The sequence below is a fragment of the Pelobates fuscus genome, chromosome 1 (assembly GCF_036172605.1).
Source record: "Pelobates fuscus isolate aPelFus1 chromosome 1, aPelFus1.pri, whole genome shotgun sequence".
In the NCBI taxonomy this organism is placed as follows: domain Eukaryota; kingdom Metazoa; phylum Chordata; class Amphibia; order Anura; family Pelobatidae; genus Pelobates; species Pelobates fuscus.
In genome coordinates, this window is record NC_086317.1 from 463,493,463 (window position 1) to 463,513,226 (window position 19,764).

Sequence of the window (19,764 nt, forward strand, 5' to 3'; positions counted from 1 at the left end):
GCTGGAGCTATAAAATAATACAAATAATAATTATAGAGATCGTGTTCATCAAATTTCGTATTATCTCCTCCTGATCTTTTATTGATAAAACCTATTTGGTTATGATGTATCAAAATGGAAATGACTGATTTTAATCCTTCAGATAATATATTTGAGTAAATCTTTATGTCTTTATTTATTAAGGAGATGGGCCGATAATTTGAAAGATTTTGAGAGATTATATAAGGATTTATAGTACGCTGCAAAAACGTTTCCAATATCTTTTGGTGAAAGACATGGACGATTACCATCTATAATTTTACTAATTCTTTTATTATTCTTAATATGTTTAAGTCTATTAGTTAATGTTTTGCAGTTTTATTGTCTGTTTTAATCTACTTAAAGCTATCTGTGATTTTATTTCTAATTTCTTTTTGATTTCCACTTGAATACCGGCAGCTATTTTAGATACTTGCAGCAACGAGACAAAGAAAATACAGAAAATCTGGCGTGACCCATCCCCTCACCTTTCTTGAAAGCTTACATGTCACTGACACTCCACAGAAATGGTCTAATAACTGCTATATGTGCTCATCTATGTGAGTCATATCAGGATTGCGGCAAGCTCGGGCATTTTGCACAATGGGAAACATATCTACAGCAGACATTGGAAGGAAGTGATTAGGAAGAAATTTGTGAGGCAGCTTTGAAGTCCTCCACATGCAGCAATCCTTTAAAACATTATCTCTGTGGTATACCCCCCTATAAAACAGTTCCGTGTGGGGAAAACCACCTAAAACATTAACGGGAACCTATGTCTACAAGTAGTGGACCTCTCCCAAGGTGATTAAATATTGGGAGATGGTTAAAGATCTACTGGTAGAGATCTTCCATAAGACCCTTCTTATTCGAGAAACAAGTTGAGGGTTTTATATCGCGCATGCAAACATTATATGATAAAATTACCCTAGCTGCAAGGAGGGCACTGGCACCGGTGTGGCTGGTTATAGATATTCTCAAGAAAGACAAAGTTGTACTTAGAATTTCATGATGGAGAGGCTCACAGTTCAGGTTCGCAACACAATGGTAGCTTTCAATCAAGTGTGGCAACCATAAGACGAATATAGTGAATGAGAGGCTGTTGGTGGTATGAGTGAATGACTAATAGGGTCGCTAGTATTATTATTGTTGGTATTTATATAGCGCCAGCTTATTCCGCAGCGCTTTACAATAGTATGACGCAACACTCATGGAGAAGACCCCTCCCCTGTTTACTTTCTTTGTTGTTATAAATACAATGCATGGAGAGGGTATGTTTGTTTGTTTATCTTTGGAAAAACTCAGAGGAAGGAAGACTAAGTTGCACAAAAGACTTTATTACAATTCCATTGTATTGTTTTGGTTTTGACATGACTGGCTTTCTGTAATATGATTACTGACACTATACTGTGCGTATGCTGTTTATGGAATCTTACATAAAGAATAATCATTTTGTGTATTGACTGCTGCTATAAATATTCCACGTTCAGTGGTGCAGTATCAGTCAACATATTCAATTCCTCAGAAAGCAAAACAAAAAACCAGAACATAAAATGAGTCATTCAGACCCCGGTGTCGGCTTCCTTCCTGCTAAATATTAGAGATAAAACTACCTAATTTGAAGTCAGAGCTTCTTCAGAAATCCTCCTGTGATCAATGGGTAGGAAACATGCTATACACAAGGTATCTTGTAGATAGATTGCAGCCTACACTCAGACCTTTTATTGCCAACACCAACAAACTGGAATGATTTTCTTTTAAATATAAAATTAGAACTTTGAAAAGTAAAGATAAAATGTGTTCGTCATACATTTCAATATTTGTCGGTAGATCACTTTTAGCAAACAAAGAGATTTGCAAACAAGATAGTTTTTATCCTTCCTGGATATCCCCAAAACCCGATTAGTCAACAATTAAAGGTGCAACGCATTAAACAGATCGGATTCAATTGTAAACTAAAAACAGTAGCTTCTTACGTAAAATTCAGTATTCTTTTGATTCTTTTCATCCCTTATTGCATCAGCTACTCCCAGGTTATACGCAGCATCTTTCTGGCTCTGTTCCTTGTTCATCAGTGAAGCTAGCTGAAACAGAGTCAGATACATTAACAAACAAGGGGTATGAAGGGGTGCCATAAAGCCAAGTGTTAGCCAAACACAAATTTTTGAGCGGAATTAGGTTAGTGTTTATAAGGGCAGAGTTGAACTATGACAACATCCAAGCCGTATTGGTCTAATCTAGGTCATTCATGGTGAACCTATGGCATGCATACCACATGAGGCACACAGATGCCTCTCTGCTGGCACACAAGCCAGAGGTTTGCCACATCATGGGTATTCTGGTTGACGGCACTACCATAAGGCGGCACAGGTGGGGTGATACAGTGTCTGGATGCTGTTGTCCCCATCGCATTTGGCAATATATTAAATTAGAAAAGGATTTCCTGATGGTCAGGCGGTGGAGAGCATTGACTGCACTTGTGCCTGGTGCAGACCATATCAATCGCTTCCTTTCAGTTCTCCATCCTGTGCTCTGACTTCCTCACTGAACGCAAGACCAGAAGAAGTGATTAACATAGTGTGCACTAGGCGGGGGTATATACCACGTACTCCACCACCGGACCACCAGGGAATTGGTATTAACCCCAACTGGACTACCAGGGAAGAAAGCCTCCTCCCTGCAAAGAAAAGTTAAGTAGGATTGGGCAAACCATTTTTCTATTTTATTTTATTAATGCAGTTAAATAAATGTAAACACCCAGCACATGTAGCACACACAATCTTACGTCTGTTTCATGTTTAATTGCATTGTAGGCACTTTGAGATAAATTAGTTGATTTCCATTCCATTTGCACTCAGGCTAAAAGAAGTTTGCCATCACTGGTGTAAGGTATGTGTATGTATCTGATCTCCTACAAATGATCCCATATATTTATCCTAAAGTTGTTCCTGCTACACCACAAATCCCTCTCATTGTCACACTTCAAGCTCCCCCCACCCCTTCCATTCACTAAATAAATCCCACCAAGTACCTCATACCCCTAAGCCTTTTACACAAGAACTGGTTTACTTAACGAGAGAAAATCAGGATCATAAAATAAAATTATTCACACATTCAACAGCAGCCGTGTACAAGACATGGATCTACTGCATTCCATGCTACAGCTGCTCAGAGGTCAGCCTGTAGCCTTCGGAGAGCAAGTCTCAGAAATGGAATTTGCATCCCCTGATAGCAGAGTGCAGTTCTATCCCGTAGACCAGACTAGAGTGGTACAGGTTTAGTAAATTATGATCACATTAAGGAAAAGTAGATTTAAAGAAAGAAACCAACAAACAGTAGGTGTTGAAAAACCTTCACCAAACCTTGTAATCTAAACGGAGAATGGTAGGGTCAACCAACAGGTGCAGTTAAGGGTGTGTTAAAGGCAAATCAGGAACACAAACATTCCCCTTAATATAGTAAAATATTAATTTTATTCCAATCTGCTGCTGCTGGCTCTGCTCCTGATCTGCCTGCTTGGCTGGTCTTGGTAAACAAATAATGTTACAGTTGCATGAGAAGAAAAGTAGGTGCAGAGATGTAGAAGACCAGACTGATCTTAGCAGGACGACAGGGAGAGTGGCAAGGAACATGATGCAATACCATCGAAGGAGACATAGAAGAAAGGCATGGGTGTCAGGATCAAACAACGCATAATTTGACATGATAGGTAGCTTGTTTAACAGTGTCATGTACATACATGCTTATTGTACGTATCTTGAAATTTCAGCAAAGCATAAGATTATGTACCATGCGCCAAGAAATGCATTTTGTACGCGGTATGTGCAATGATCCTAAAGATTTCCATGTTTCATTTGGCAGATTCCATCTTAACCACGGCATCCAACTGGCAACTGTAAGCCTATATTAAATCCTCATTAATTAATGGTAATTAGCATGCATTGGCTTCCCAGATATATTTTAGTTATATGTGCCTTAAATGTCAATTGAACAGAAATGCCATTTGTGCCAAAAACAGGCTTTTGTGTGTTGGGACAGTTTATGCAGACGACATTTAACATACAGTTGTAAAGCCAGATCACAGTGAGGACAAAATGCTAATACCAGGACTAGTCTTAACATATGGATATTTCTCTGGAGAGACATAAAATACCTGAGCCCTGTTGTGTGCTTCCAGGTCCCTCATATGCTGGTACTGCAGCAGTATCCGCTCTTCCTCCTGCTCTCTTAGTTTTCTCTCCTCCGTAAGGTACACAGGGATGTTATTCTGGGCACGTTGCATGCATAGGTAACAGAGCTCCTGGCAGGAAACACATGGTTACAGGGTCAGCAATCTAGTACAGTATAGGGCAAGTATACATCTAGGAGAAGGATCCGGAGCCAGACAGCCAGAGAAAGCATCCAGCTAAGTAACATATGGCACCAGATACCCTTCTCTTATAATATTCTATTTAGAAATCCCCATACATACACATTTATGCATGCCGTAGCCTCATATATTTACTTCTTAGCCCCCTTTTATACCTATGTGGAAGGGAGGGCAGCCTGATGTAAGAGCACAGTGATTTATTATGGTCTAAAGCATAAGGAGCATTTATTTTTAGAAATAAGTTTTTTGTTTTTAAATATGTACGTAAATTAATCTATTTTTTTAAATTCTATTCAACTTTTTTTTCTATGTGTGTCTGTAAGGTGCTGTGTGTGTGAAGGGGGCAGTGTATGTGAAGGGTGCAGTGTGTGGGTGAGGGGTCAGTGTGTGTGAAAAGGGTGCTGTTTGTGAGGGGTGCTATATCTGTGTGAAGGGTGCTGTGCATGTGTGAGAGTTGCTGTGCATGTGTAAAGGGTGCTCTGCGTGTGTGAAGGGGCAGTGTTTGTGTGAAGGGGCAGTGTTTGTGTGAAGGGGCAGTGTTTGTGTGAAGGGGCAGTGTTTGTGTGAAGGGGCAGTGTTTGTGTGAAGGGGCAGTGTTTGTGTGAAGGGGCAGTGTTTGTGTGAAGGGGCAGTGTTTGTGTGAAGGGGCAGTGTTTGTGTGAAGGGGCAGTGTTTGTGTGAAGGGGCAGTGTTTGTGTGAAGGGGCAGTGTTTGTGTGAAGGGGCAGTGGGCGTGTGAAGGGGCAGTGGGCGTGTGAAGGGGCAGTGGGCGTGTGAAGGGGCAGTGGGCGTGTGAAGGGGCAGTGGGCGTGTGAAGGGGCAGTGGGCGTGTGAAGGGGCAGTGGGCGTGTGAAGGGGCAGTGGGCGTGTGAGGGGGCAGTGGGTGTGTGAGGGGGCAGTGGGTGTGTGAGGGGTGGAGTGTGTTTGAGGCAGGCAGTCTGTATGTGTGTGTGAGGGGGGACAGTCTGTGTGTGTGTGTGTGGTGTAGTGTGTGTTTGTGTGTGAAGGGTGCATAGGGTCTATGCTGTGTGCAGGTGAATGAGATGTGAAAATCTATTTTAATATCTCCCCCCTCTTCTTCTTACCTTTTACCAGAGAGGGGGGGGGGCATAATGTTGCAATCCCTAGTGGTCTAGTGGTGACATGTTCACTTTAGCCTGCAGCTACTCTGGTTGCAGGCTGACTCTCCTGTCCTCCTGCGAGCACTGTATCGGAGAGGTGCCATGCTAACGCATGGCAACGCTCCAATCAGCCTGTTCGCGGGAGGAACACAGAGCCTCCCAGGTCCTTCCCTTCCTCTGCTGGAACTAAGTGCCAGCGATCATGCCTGCAATCATTACTGCAGCTGTTGAATAAGTAGTAGAGGAGAGGTATCGGCCCATAGCACTAGCCATGAGAATGAATGTTAGTACTGAAGGTGGATCATTTTTGTGGATATTTTCTATGATTGTCAGCCAGCCTTCAGTCTATAAACATCTGCAATGCATTAGAGAATTCACTTTTAAAATGGCAACATGAATCTTGGCTGATTGTAGTGCCATTTAGAGTACTGAAATCTATTACAGAGCAGGGGACACTGCTGTCCCTGATGCTGTAATGATGGGGATACATTAGTGCATTACACTGAAGGTTTAGGTGGATTCCTAAATTTAGAGTTAGGAGGTATCTGCCTTTAAGATACTATGGACTATAACTCATATCACAGTCAATCAGGCCTTGACCAATGCTAACAAGTTCCCCATAAACTTCCATAATTCCAACCCCAACTTTAGATCTACCTTAGTGGGGTCATTTTCTATGGTGATTTGATGATACTATACTCTAGTCCAGGCATGGGCAACCTTCGGCACTCCAGATGTTTTGGACTACACCTCCCATGATGCTTTACCAGCATTATGGGTGCAAGAGCATTATGGGGGATGTAGTCCACAACATCTGGAGTGCCGAAGGTTGCCTATCCCTGCTCTAGTCTATACATTGACACTGGGCTTCTGAGAGGCTTCAGTTTAATCAATAGAAACCAACCAGTCTGCTAAATCGGATTCCGTCTGATATTACTATTATCACTAATAATATTATCTTCATTTAGCTCCACATATGTGCCAATATTACAACAGTTCTATGAATGGCTGAGATCTAGACACGGGGAGAAAGTCATCAAAAAGTTCATCTGAGACTTTAAAGAGTCAACTGAACCTTCATCAGCTGTTAATTCTATTAACAAATAACTGAATATTATGGCAGAGACGCGTCATGTGGTTTTCAACAATTTTGTAACTTAAATGACACAGTGCCATCTCATGGTTATGTGTTACAACTGCTGTCTGACAACTAGAACGGCAATGTACAAATCGAATTCTAATGAGAGATTTAATTAAATCAAATTTAAAATGACAGATTTAATTAGAAGGTCAGCAGCATTTGCTTCTTTTACTCAATCAGCAAACATTAAAGAGGTTTTTCTTATGCTGAGGCAATCACTGGAGGTAAGAAGAACCATCCCTCCCAGTCGGTGTCTTGCACTGAAAGTATGTGCACCCAGTAAATATTGTTAAAAAAACACATTATCGGACAGAGGATGATTTTCATTCAGTAGCAAAATTTAGATTAATTAAATTGATTTAATAATGCAATAAGGGTTGTCTTAATTGGTTTTTAATTTCAGACAAACCAAATGTTTTCCTCTGGCACAAGTCTTGAAATATATTAACTCTCTGCTCCGGTTGCTTCGAACCTCACTATCCTAAAGCTATTATCAAAATGAACTGTGTTCAACTTCAGGTATGGATCACTTTGTGAAAAAAAAGTAACATACAAAAAAGGCTTACAAATAGCATTGGTGCTTTGTGATATAACAAAGAAAGACAGGTCCACCCTCCAGTCAGCTTTTTTGTGTAAGGAGTTTCTTCAATAGAAGTGGCTGTTCCAATATCAACTGTGAGTCATATGCAAGCATTAAAATCGGATTTGTGGATTTTCGGATTTGTGTTCTCCAATAAAATAGGTGGGCTGGGTGTTTAAATTTACTTTAAAGGAACAGTCTAAACACCATAGCAACCTCATCAAAATAAAGTTGTTATGCGACCAGGATGACCCTGGCTTATCTTTAGAAACCCAAAGTCTGTGCTCCAGCACTGTTCTGCTCTGCCCCCTGTCCTTCCACTTACAGGCAGCATCAGGCAAGTGTGCCACTGATTACGTACATTTCACAAGCTGTATTTATAAATGGGAAGCTATTGATTGGCTTACAATGTCAGCTGGCTTGTCTTAATCAGTCAGCGGCACCCCTGTCCGATGCGGTCTGAGCCTTCTGTTTTAGAATGTAGAAGGACAAGGGGCAGAAAGGAATGGTAGACACTGTGGATAAATTGATTGTGTCTAACCCCTAAAGATAAGCCAGTGCCAGGCAACTTCTGGCACCATCATAACAATTTCAATAAAGTTGTTTGGTGCCCAGAGTATGAAATGGTCTCTTTTTAACCCTGCAATGTAAAATAGTGCATATTTTTAGAAACTGCTAATGTTTATATTGCAAGGTGAAATCCACCTTTAGTGGCTGTCTTAAATTTACTCTAAAGGAACAGTTTGGTCCCATAGAAAGTTAATTTGAAAAAGGTAAGAAAAACATATAGAACTAGGGACAGATGCTCTATAAGATCCCAGTTGGTATGGCTACTATGAGAAGTGCATTTGATGGATAGAAGATACAAGATATTTAAGAAAAAGTAAGTGCTTGTACAGAAAGGTACACAGAACAAAGAAGCTGAATTGCAATAACTGGATTTTCTTTGTACTTGGCCTGCTCGACAGTGGTCTATGCATCCAGATGTCATTGGTCTTATCTGATGTTTATCAGTTTGGGTGTCGCATACTTCCACTTCAGTTTTTGAAAGCTTGGCAGATAATGATGATCCCAGCCTAGGGGAAGGAGAGGCAGGATAAAAGGTTAAACTATAGAGAACATGCAACAAATAAATGGACTATGAAATACCAAATGTTTCAGAACAAGTTTCCTCCACCTCCAAAGCAGCACTTTCTTTATATTTTTATGGAGAAGGAGGCCAATAGTAGCAATGTATATTCTTGAAACTTTCTGAGAAACTGAGAATCATGTACCAAATCTAGATTGATTTAATAAGGGGCCTTCTGACATCCACCCTCTCTGTAGGATAAATTTGAGAGTCCCTGTTTGGCAGTTTTTGAAGGAACCTCCTCCCCCTCAAAAAAATAGAAAACAAAAAAGTAAACATTAAATGTGTTATGATGCTTCTGAGCTGGACATCACATGAAAGGTGAGAAACGTGATACAATCTGTTCGCCCAAGTCAGCTGTTTCATATAATGCAGCACAAAAACAATTATTGTCCTGATCCACTAACGAGACAAGCCGGACACCCATACAAGGTTCGTTGCAGCAAAGATTGCTGGGAGTTGTAGTTCAGTTAAAAGCTGTCATAAGTAAAAATGCTGATAATTTAACTACAACTTCCATAAATTTCTGCTCTTTTCCTAAAATGTATGAGATAAAGTCATAACTTTGAAGAGTCCCATAGAAAAGTATAAGGTCAACCTGACTGGCTGGTCACTTCTGTCAGGGAAAAGACCTGAATAATACTTCAAGGTTTCCAGATTAGAGAATATCGAGCGCTCGGGATATCAGACATGCAGACACAGGTTGTCAGTGTAAGTTGATTTCTACAGTTTAATGGGAGAGCAAAGGTTTTTATGCAAAAAAAGAGCAGTGTCTACGTAATTAATAACTGGTGATCGAGAGCATAATGTAACAGCTAGCGTATTCTTCTTATCTATGAGCATTACGGTCAGAGTTTTCTTAAACACAAGACACTTGGTACATAACAATTCCACAAAAAGTATGTTAAAAGCATATTCCACGAATAATGAATTGCAGTTTAGCTAAAAGTTCTAAAACTATAAACAGTGATCATCAAAAAATATATGTTTCAGTAAGTAGTCCTTTACAACTCCCCTCTTTTTGTTCAGGGTATTTCCAGCCACACTACTCAAGGCTGTGGGACTTTAGTTAGATCTTCACCACGGTTCCCCTGGATTGCCTCAGTCCAAGAACAATAACAAAACCTTTTTGAAGGCAGTAAACAGGGAAAAGATATATGGGATGATTTTATGTGACAGAGGTAGCCACTTCACTGGGGAAATTATGCAATAAATAATGCAAGCCTTAGGAGTAAGCCCAGCTTTTCACATGCCCTACCATTACTAGAGTAGTGGTAAGGTAGAACGGGCTGATGGAACTTTGAAAAATAAAACAGCTAAAAGCTTTGAAAAATAAAACAGCTAAAAGCTATGCAAGAGTTAGGGAAACCTGAGTGTCTGCCCTTAGCTTTATTCTATATAAGATTCACACATCACCGAAGAACAGGGTTATCCCCTTTTGAGGTTCTGTTTAGATGTGCACCCAAGACAGGTCTATACTTCCCTAAAACACTTCAGATGCAACATAGCAACATGACTGCCTATGTCCAAGCCCTTTACCGTAGGTTAGGTAGGATACATAAACAAGTGTTTGACTCTATTCCAGATCCAGAAAACAGTACCTACACCCACAATCTGCAGCCTGGAGACTGAGTGGTGATCAGGAGGTATGTCAGGAAAAACCCGAAACCTAGATTTGATGGTCCTTTCCAGGTTCTGCTGACTATCTCCACGCAAGCCACTGCAAACCCATCTCTAAATCATGATGCTGCCACCCAAATCCTTTCAGGATGGCCTATTATCATAACCATCTAACATTTGGATTTATATGGCTAATGCGTTTAACATTTCCTCCTTTTGCTTAAGCACAATGCTTAGTACCGCTGTTTTATATCCTCTTGTTTCATTGCTGTACCTACCTCTATAAGTATTTTAAAACACATATTCAGCATTATGGATAACGATTCGGAAGTAGAAAATAGCCATGTTACTCAGACCATACCAGTATATGCCTTTTTTGCAAATAAGCCCCAGACGAAAGGTGAGGTTTGTTATAACATGACATGTGACCCAACTAATATCCCCAAATGCAGACAAATCACATTAAATGCAAATACTACAGATGAAAAGTACACTAACCAAACCACCCTCCGACGTAAAAATAGGAATAACTCAAATTGTCAATCAGTTGACAATATGATGATATTTAACAACACGATCTTACAGCCCAGCCACACTAACTTGTCTGACCATGCGAGACCCATACATCAACACATTGCTGACCTAAGAAAGATAGCATCTGACCTAACCCAAGACACCAGATTCTTTGAGGAATGGGATTGGACCTTTAGGTTGGGTACCTGGTTGGGTCTGTTGGGTAGGAAAATATTGAGCGGAGCTATTGTGATTATTTTTTATTGGAATTACTATATATATATATATATATATATATATATATATATATATATATATATATATATATATATATATATATATATATTGTAGTTTCTTGTTTAAGCTGCTGCTTTGTTTCTGAAATCACTAAGAATACTAGAAAACCTGTTCGACATTGCTGGTACTTTCGTGATGTCTTCCTTCGCACTTCCTTTCTCGGCAGTGCTAACTGACAGTATATGTAAAGCGTGGACATCTATTGCAGAAACGGGAACTTTAAATAGGAGTATCTTTATTTTCATTCATTTTTTTATTTTCTATACGATTTTCTAGCCTGCAGTGATTCCACGAAATCTTAATGCGAAATTAAGCCAATGTACATACTAGCTAGTGAAGGAGGTGCTGAACTGGCCAACCAAGTCAGTCTCTGTGGGGGTATTTCCAGCCAAACATTTTAGTGTGGGATTAAACACTGCATCACCCTAGTACTCAATGCCAAATTATGTTGTGCTAATGTGCCAAGTTTCTATTTGGATTGTGAATGTATTTATTAATTAAATGGATTGGAGGAGATTCCATGTTTGCAATCAAAGTGTAGGAGCACAAACACTTTATGCAAGGATTTAAACCGGTCATAAAGGCAATATTAGAGTCAACAAGTAGTCAAATGTTTAATTTCCACAAGAGGTACGGTGATTGGTTGATATGAGTTTGTCCAAATTTATTGTAGGAAGGCAATTCAGGTATGCAGGCAGCCAAGACTGCACATTACCTCTGTTTTGTCCCACCTTTGTCCTATCTCTTGTTTTGAGCAAACACAACCTAATGCTTCCAGTAAAATCACAAAGGGGATGTTTATTATTTCATCATTTTGGAATCAATGCTCCACCAAAATGACTCATGTTGTAGTTCAGTTCTAACTGTAAATTTATCAAATAAACATATGTAGATGTTACATTTTTTAAGTTGTATTCTTTCATGTTTTAGTGACTCCTGTCACATACCATGAATACAGGACCAATGACATGTACACAATTTCAAAAGGTATAAGGAATATAATGTTATGAACAATAAGAGGTCAGTATACACGTGTCAAATTATATATTGCAGGAACATAAAGTAAGGTGTTTCAATGAGTGTTCCATCACGTGATAATATCAGGATCAACCGTCAAGTTTTATATAAAAAGAAAAAATAGAAGTATCGGAACAAAAAGGAGATATAAGCAAAAACATTGGTATGAGAATGTGTTACAAGAAGCTAAATATCTGCTTGAAATCTCGTAGACATTGTGTTTATGACTTCGGCTATCAATTTGTCCATTAGACAGGTATCTTATCTTTTGTACCACTGCTTCCATGGGAGGTGGGATAGGTTTCAGCCAGGCTTGGGTTAATGCTCGCCTAGTGGCAAGGGTCGATTTATGGAGGCGTTTTTATTCTATTTTTGTCCAGTTGTCTAGTGACCCAGATAATAGAATACCCATGGGTCCACTTCAACCTGCCTCTGAAAGACATTGGACAATAGGTATATGACTTTGTTCCAGAACATTTGAACTTCTGAGCACCATGAGACTGTTCCTGCAAAGAAACACAAATAGACGAAGCGTTGCTTGCCTCCCAGATTTCCTGCCATTCAATGCCTTCCAGGGTCTTCCCTACGGGACATTCCCAGTGATCGGTGTAATGTAGTCTACCCCATTCCTGGGTGTTGGAGCTCAAGTGCGCATTCAAGGTAATCAGGCGCTTTGGAAAGGACTCACAAAGACACAACCTCTCAAAAAATGTCACCTGTGTCAGTGCAGCATCCCTAACAAATCTTTCTTGAGCAAAGTCTTTAATCTGAAGGTAGCAAAAAAAAAATCTGCGGGCTTTAGTGGTGCTCTATGCTGTAAATCCCAAAAAGATATGAAGTTTTCACCCTTGTATAAGTGAGTGGCCCATTGTAGTCCTGTGCGTTCTATCCCCTGGAAATAGTGTGCTCTCATTCCAAAGTCAGCACTTTTTAAGAGGCCTTCTGTTATAATCCAAGTAGACATAAAGCCAGCCAATCATAATGTAGCATTGAGTGAATCACCAAGAGAAGCGAACTACTCGAACTTTTCATTCGTTCCCTTGGTGACTGCTCCACTTTTAGAATGTTACCATAAAATGTCTTGCATAGTCCATTGACATTTTAGTTAGAAACTTACAAAATGTTTATGGCCAAAGGACCTTACAGATCTTGTAATGTTATTATGCATCGATATGATGAGGATACCAGAGACCTTCACTATATAAAAGTTACATTTCTTTGGGGGTAGTTGCTTTATCTCATCCTCCCAGATGAGAGCGAGAGCGCACTGGGCTACCAGAGGTAACTAGATTACTGAGTAAATTATAGATGTTAATAATGATTTTGTTCGGAATGAAAACAAGTAAAATGAGCATGAGATAGAGCATTCATTTGTTCCGCAATGTAAATACACAACAGTAAAGTCTGTCCATAATGTAGACTTGGCTTACATTTCACTGAGTAATAAAGGTTTATCGCTGCCTTGACACAAAACCCTATTGCATGCTTAATCTTTCTTAATTGAATTCTCTTTATACACCTTTCAGCATCTCACTGACAGACGATACTTTTGAGTAAAGCTCATATAGCCGCTGAAATATTTAAAACCATTAGGAGAACATTTTGTCAGCTAGAATTAATTGTTTATGAGTCATGCAAGAATGAAGACTCAAGGCGTCTCTTAATAAGTAAGGGCATCGCTTGATCTCAACGGTTAAATGAGGTGGAACACAAAGATATGAAGAATACTGACAAATGCCCTGCATTCAGATAGAAGTCACTTTATGTATAATGTTACTGAAGGAAAAAAAGAACGTTCCCTTACAAGCGACACACTGGGGTTTATTCACCGAGCTCTGCATTGTAGTGAACGGAAAACCAAATAGCTGATTTGAGAAAATTCTCCAAGTACCCAGTAAGCACGCTTGGTTGTTTGGGAGTTTTGCCTATTCGGTTTCCAGTGTTAAGTGTAAAAACAATAAACAAAAATAAATATCAATATAGTGAAAGGTTTGTGGACACCTGTTTAATATACAATTTAAAAGAAAACAGAATGTCACATATAGAAAAGGTTAACAAAAGTTATAGGTGATTTTTTTATGTTTTATCCAATAGTGTGATTTCCAGAGAAGCTGCATTTCTGCTTTAATTTGGAATTGTTGGAGTCAAATTTGCAGTATTTAAAGTGAACCTCTCATGACCGGTTAATTTGAAGCCCCTTAGGCAAAGAACATACACCGTATGGACAAATGTATTTAGAGCTTGTCTTTATGGACCATGTTTTGTGCACTGGGACACAGGCATGCTGGAAAGAAAAGGGTCTTCCCCAAACTGTTCCCACAAACAGAGCAATGCTGAAGTATTTAGATTTACCTTCACTGGAAGTAATACGCCTAGCCCAACCCCTAAAATACAACCCCATACCATTATCCCTCCTTCATCAAACTTTAATCTTGGCACAATGCAGTCAGGCAAATAATGTTCTCCTGGCATCCGCCAAACCCAGACTCGCACATTCGGCTATTTAACAGAGAAGCATGATATGTCACTCCATGTTTCCACTGTTACAGAGTCAGCATACTTTACACCACTCGATCCGATGCTTGGCATTGTACTTGGTGATGTGAGGCTTGCATGCAGCTGCTTGGCCATGGAAACCCACTTAATGAATCTCCCGCAGCACAGTTATAGTGATATTAATACCAATGAAACTCTTCAGTTATGGTATCAACAGAGCATTGTTGACTTTTACAAACCATGCCACACTCAGTGACCATGATCTGTGACTTTATGTGGTCTTCTGTTTCGTGGCCGAGTGGCTCCTGTTCCTAAATGCTTCAACTTTCCATTGATACCACTTACAGTTGACAATGGAATATCTAGCAGGGACGAACTGTCTTATTGCAATGGTGGCATCCTATCACAGTACCATGCTTGAATTCACTGAGCTCTTCAGAACAACCTATTTTTTTCACGAATGTTTGTAAATGCACATTGCATGGCTAGTTGATTAATTTATATTTGCACTTTTATCTTTGCGGTTAATTTTATACACCTGCGGCAATGAGTCTGATTGAAACACCTGAATTCCATAATTAAGAGGTGTATCCCAATACTTTTGTCCATATAGTGTATCATTGATCATAATGATCGCTAATATATATTGGTGTTTAATGTGATATTACCTCCTCTCCAGCACTGAGAATGCCACCATCACACTACCTTTGCCGGTATTACATCTCTGTGGCATTGTGTGTTTGGGAGTGGCTACTAAATTACCTTCACTGAAAAAAGCTGCAGAGTTTGTAAGAGCATCTATGTTTCAAGTTTTGCTGTCGGCCTCAATTTTACTGAGGGCTCTGTGGCTGTCCTTGCTCCCTGGGCTGAAAGGTACATTTAAATATAGAGGCGATATCAAATTTTGCTCTTAGTTTACAAGATGTGTGGCCCACAGACTATGAATTCCTACAGCCAATGTGACTCCCCAAATGCATGCCTCCAGGTGCTACTGCATTAGACGCCCACCATGCTTGAAGAAACTATTGCTCATAGAATCACTCGCTTACCTTTCTGGAGCTGTCTTTGGCTTAATTATTCTCTCCAATTCCTCACTAAAGCTTATTCCAGATAATTTGGCTGGCACAATGTGCGGTCGATTGAGCAAGCGTTTTGGAGTTGAAATTTCTGTGGATCAAAAAGTTGAGAAAGGATGGATGAAATTGCTATTCCTTTGCCATAGTATGCTTTGCTCTTAATATAGCTCTCTTCAAAGTCTTCATTTAGGAGAGGCATTTAAATATAAATACAGTGTACAAGTACATAAGACACATAATATGCTTGTTGAATAAAACATTGAATACCTTCTTCTTACTGTGTCTATTATTGAGACATTATGTTTCTGTTGTATTAAGATCATTATTCTGCGCTAATAATTTTTATAAGCAAAGAATTAAAAAAGAAATAGAAGAAAGAGGAAAAGAAGAGAAAAAATAAATATAAAAGAATGCCTTTCACAATTAGCTGAAGAAAACCTGTTGGAGGTAAATTCTCTTGAGGGATCCCAAACTTTAGAAAATGCAGTTTGTGAATTCTTTACTTTCGAAGTCAGTTCATCCATGACCGCAATGGCTGCAATGACCCTCCGAGCTGCTAGTGTGATTAAATTCAAACGGTTTTGATAATGGCTTGGAATTCCTTCAACAGGTCCAAGGAGAGAGATCAATCAATCTTTTTAAGCCCTTTGTGACTAGGTCCCTTATGTGCATCCAAAAATTATATTTTTGGGGGGAATCCCACCACATGTATAAACATGTGCCTCCAAAGTCTAATGTCCACAAAGTTGCCAGCAGTGGTCTTTTGGATTTTTACCTATTCTATTTAACCAAACTGGGGTTATATGTCATCTGAATAAAATTTTAAACATTTGTTCTTGAATAAGACACAGCTGAGAATTTTGTCTGCTTCCCAAATTACTTTGCATTCTCCACCTTCTATGGTCTCACCGAAGTCTGTTTCCCATTCGTTAATGTATCTTAGTGGTCATCATATGGAGGTGTCTTAACTTAGATGCATATATAAAAGGGATATTAGGCCTTTCTTGTATATTCCTTCTTTACACGTTTTCTTTTAGATCAGGTGAATGGCCAGCTGCGTGTGCGTTATGCACCTGGGAAAGAGATGGTAGCATTATGTAGTATGGGAAGAAGTCAAGCCAGCAGAGACACTGTTATGCTCTGGGCATTGTTCTGCTCGGAGACCATGGGTTCTGGCATTCACGTGGTTGTTACTTTGACATGTACCACAGAGATTGTTACAGACCATGTACACTCCTTCATGGCAATAGTGTTTCCTGGTGGCAGTGGCCTTCTTCACCAGGATAAAGCACCCTGCCACACTGCAAAAATTGGAATGGTTTGAGGAACATGAAAAAAAGTTCAAGGTGTTGCCTTGGCATCCAAATTCCTCAGATCTCAATCATATTGAACATTTGTGGGGTGTGCTGGAATAACAAATCCGATCCGTGGAGGCCCCCGCACCTCGCAACTTGGAGAACTTAAAGAATCTAACGTCAATGTCTTGGTGCCAGACACGTTCTGAGGTTTTGTGGAGTCCATGTCCCGATGCATCAGCTTTGTTTCCCTGAGGTTAAGGAGTTCATGATGGAATTCAGATTAACTCCCCATTCTATTCCTGAAGAGTTTGTAATTATTCTGACCCAGTACTGCTGCTTGAAGGTTAGACCTTCTAGAAGGTACTATGATTTTATCCAACAATTTAAATATTTTAAAGTTTTTCTGATACTCTAGTGTCCAGGTCCAAGACTTCTGGATCTCTGTTGCATTCCAGGATGTTATAAATTCTCACTGTAATGCACTTACATGAGCTTTTGCCCACTTGACTGCAGAAATAGTGGATTTGAGAAGGCTTAGCAAACTGATAACTTGTCTAATGGAGCAGAATGTTTTAGTTTTTTTATGTTCTGATTGCTTTGTATATCCTTAATCTTTTTCTGTGGCGGAAGAACCAAACAGACTTGCAAACCTAACCTCAGACCTAGAAATTTTATTTTTGTAGATGGATTTAGGTTTTACTTGTCATAGGAACAGAGTTCTGAATGGTAAGGCCCAACCCTAGTGCTCCACAAACCTTTGCAATCTTCCTCCTACTATTGATTTGGTGTCAGAATTTACAATGCTTTTCATGTCTGGAAGATGCACTTTTGTCTTTAGGCATGTATTCTTAAGGCTTACGAAAGGACCATCTTCTATCATCTTTGTAAGGATAGCTTATTTGGAAACGCGAATATAAAACATTGTTCCATCTTGAACCCTCGTGTTGTAGTAGAGCTTTTTTTAGTCTGTCATTTCACAGAAAAATTAGTTACACTTGGGTAGCAACTTGAGCCATTCCCACCGCAGCACAGGACAACCTTTATGGAGGATAACTGACAGCCCCACAAGCGGGACAAGCAAGAACTGTTAAGTCCCTGGTTGTCCATCACTAGAATGAACATCTCACCTCTACTGCCACTGTACGCAAGGAAAAATACAGTTTTAAACCTTACAAAGCTACTTAAAACCACCTATCTTAGTAAAAAAAATATGGGGATTTAGTTATGACTGCAAATATAGTAGCCATGTTTCAACAAACCTTTCTTGCTTTAATTATAAACAATCGATTCATACCACATTGCTAAATTAAATTTCTCACCTAGGTATATCTACAGCCCTCTCCATATCTGAAACGCAGTGCATTCAGACCACCTTTTTAATGTTGCAGCCTTATGCTACAATCACATCAAGCTACACTCATTACTCCAGAACGACTAAGCAAACATCAGATATTTGAAAACTGAAATATGACATTGACATAGGTATTCCGGGCCTTTGCTTTGACACTTGAAAGTTAGCCAATATGCATCCCATTTCTCTGAATCATCTTTGAGATGTTTCTTCGTATTGATGGGAGTCAATCTGTGGCAAATTTAATTGATTGGACATGATTTGGAAATGCACACACCTGTCTATATGAGTTCTCACAGCTCTAAATGCATATTAGAATAAAAAGCATGAGGTCATGAATGCATTGAAGGCTCCCAAGAACACAGTGGCCTCCACAAATCTTAGAAGGAAGAAGTTTGGAATAAGTAGGATTATTCCACTGGCTGGCCACCCAGCCAAATTGAGCAATTAGATGAGAATGGTCTTGTCAACATTGATGTCCAAGTACATGATGGTTTCTCTGGTTGAGCTCCAGAGATCATGTGGTAAAGGTGGGGGAAATTTGTGGAAGGACAACCATCACTGCAACTCTCCACCAGACTGTGAAAAACAAGATTCTCTGGACTTATGAAACAAAGATCGAACTGTTTCGTTTTATTTCTGAGAGTCATGTCTGGAGGAAACAGTCAGCGCTCATCACTTGAGCAATACCATCCCAATTGTGGTAGCATAATGCTTTGTATGTGGGGGGGAGGGTGGGGGTTGCTACAGCAGTGACTCTGAGACTGGTTAGGGTTGAGGTAAAACTGAACACAGCAAAATATAAATATAGAAACATCTTTAATGAAAACCTGGGCCAGAGTGCTCAGGACCAATGACAGAGCCAAAGGCTCATCTTCCAAAAGGAAAATGACCCTAAGCTCATAGCCAAGAGAAGGCGATGTGGCTTAGGGACAACTCTGTGAATGTCCTTGGTTGGCCCAGCTAGAGCCTGGACTTAAGCCTAATCAAACATTTTTGGAGAGACCTAAAAATGTCTATCCACAAATGGTCCCCATCCAACCCGACAGAGCTTGAGAGGATCTGCAGAGATGAATAACAAAAACTACCCAAATCCAGATCTGCAAAGCTTGTTTCATTATACCTAAAAAGACTTGACGCTGTAATTACTGCAAAGGTTCTTCAACTAATAAGGGTCTGAATACTTATATCAATTAGATATTGCGAGGGAGAAGGGGGGATTGTTTAATATATTTGCAATGTTATAAAAAAAATTACTTTTTGGATTGTCACTATGGGGTATTGAATGTAGATTAATATGAAATATTTTAACAATTGGAGATGGGAGCATAAGGCAGCAACATAAAAAAAAAATCAAAATTAAGGCATCTGAATATTTTCTGAAAGCATTGTAAATCTAGTTTATAGTTGATTGAATAGGTGCAACACCTCATAGTTTATATTTGAATAAGGGTGAAATACATTTATTCCAGACAGAGTCAATGTATGATGACACTGCTGTCCAGATTTGACAAACCTCTTTTCCTTGTGAGATCTTCTTCTGCCTCACACTCTTTATCCATATATTCATTTGACGTTTGCCCTTCTGTGCAGTCTGCTTCGACATTTTCTTCTTCAATTGTTTCCATGATTGGAGCATTGTCCACCTCTTTCACCACAATCCTAAAATAGGACAACAATGTGCATGCTTATGAATTCACATGGAAGAGTTGAGGAAAGATGGAACACCTGTAAACGGT

The 19,764-nt window shown here is 39.6% G+C and overlaps 1 protein-coding gene across 4 annotated transcripts in view; it reads right to left on the bottom strand.

Moving 5' to 3' along the window:
* The window catches only part of CCDC81 (coiled-coil domain containing 81), a 367,311-nt gene that overhangs the window by 16,109 nt on the left and 331,438 nt on the right, over positions 1-19,764 (bottom strand). For all 4 annotated transcript variants that reach the window (XM_063431077.1, XM_063431060.1, XM_063431068.1 and 1 more), the window contains exons 7-11: positions 19,542-19,687; positions 15,350-15,467; positions 8,181-8,304; positions 4,172-4,318; positions 1,995-2,102 (exon numbers count right to left, since the gene is read on the bottom strand). In XM_063431077.1, the coding sequence (XP_063287147.1) occupies positions 1,995-2,102; positions 4,172-4,318; positions 8,181-8,304; positions 15,350-15,467; positions 19,542-19,687 (643 nt within the window). The remainder of the gene's footprint in view (positions 1-1,994; positions 2,103-4,171; positions 4,319-8,180; positions 8,305-15,349; positions 15,468-19,541; positions 19,688-19,764) is intronic.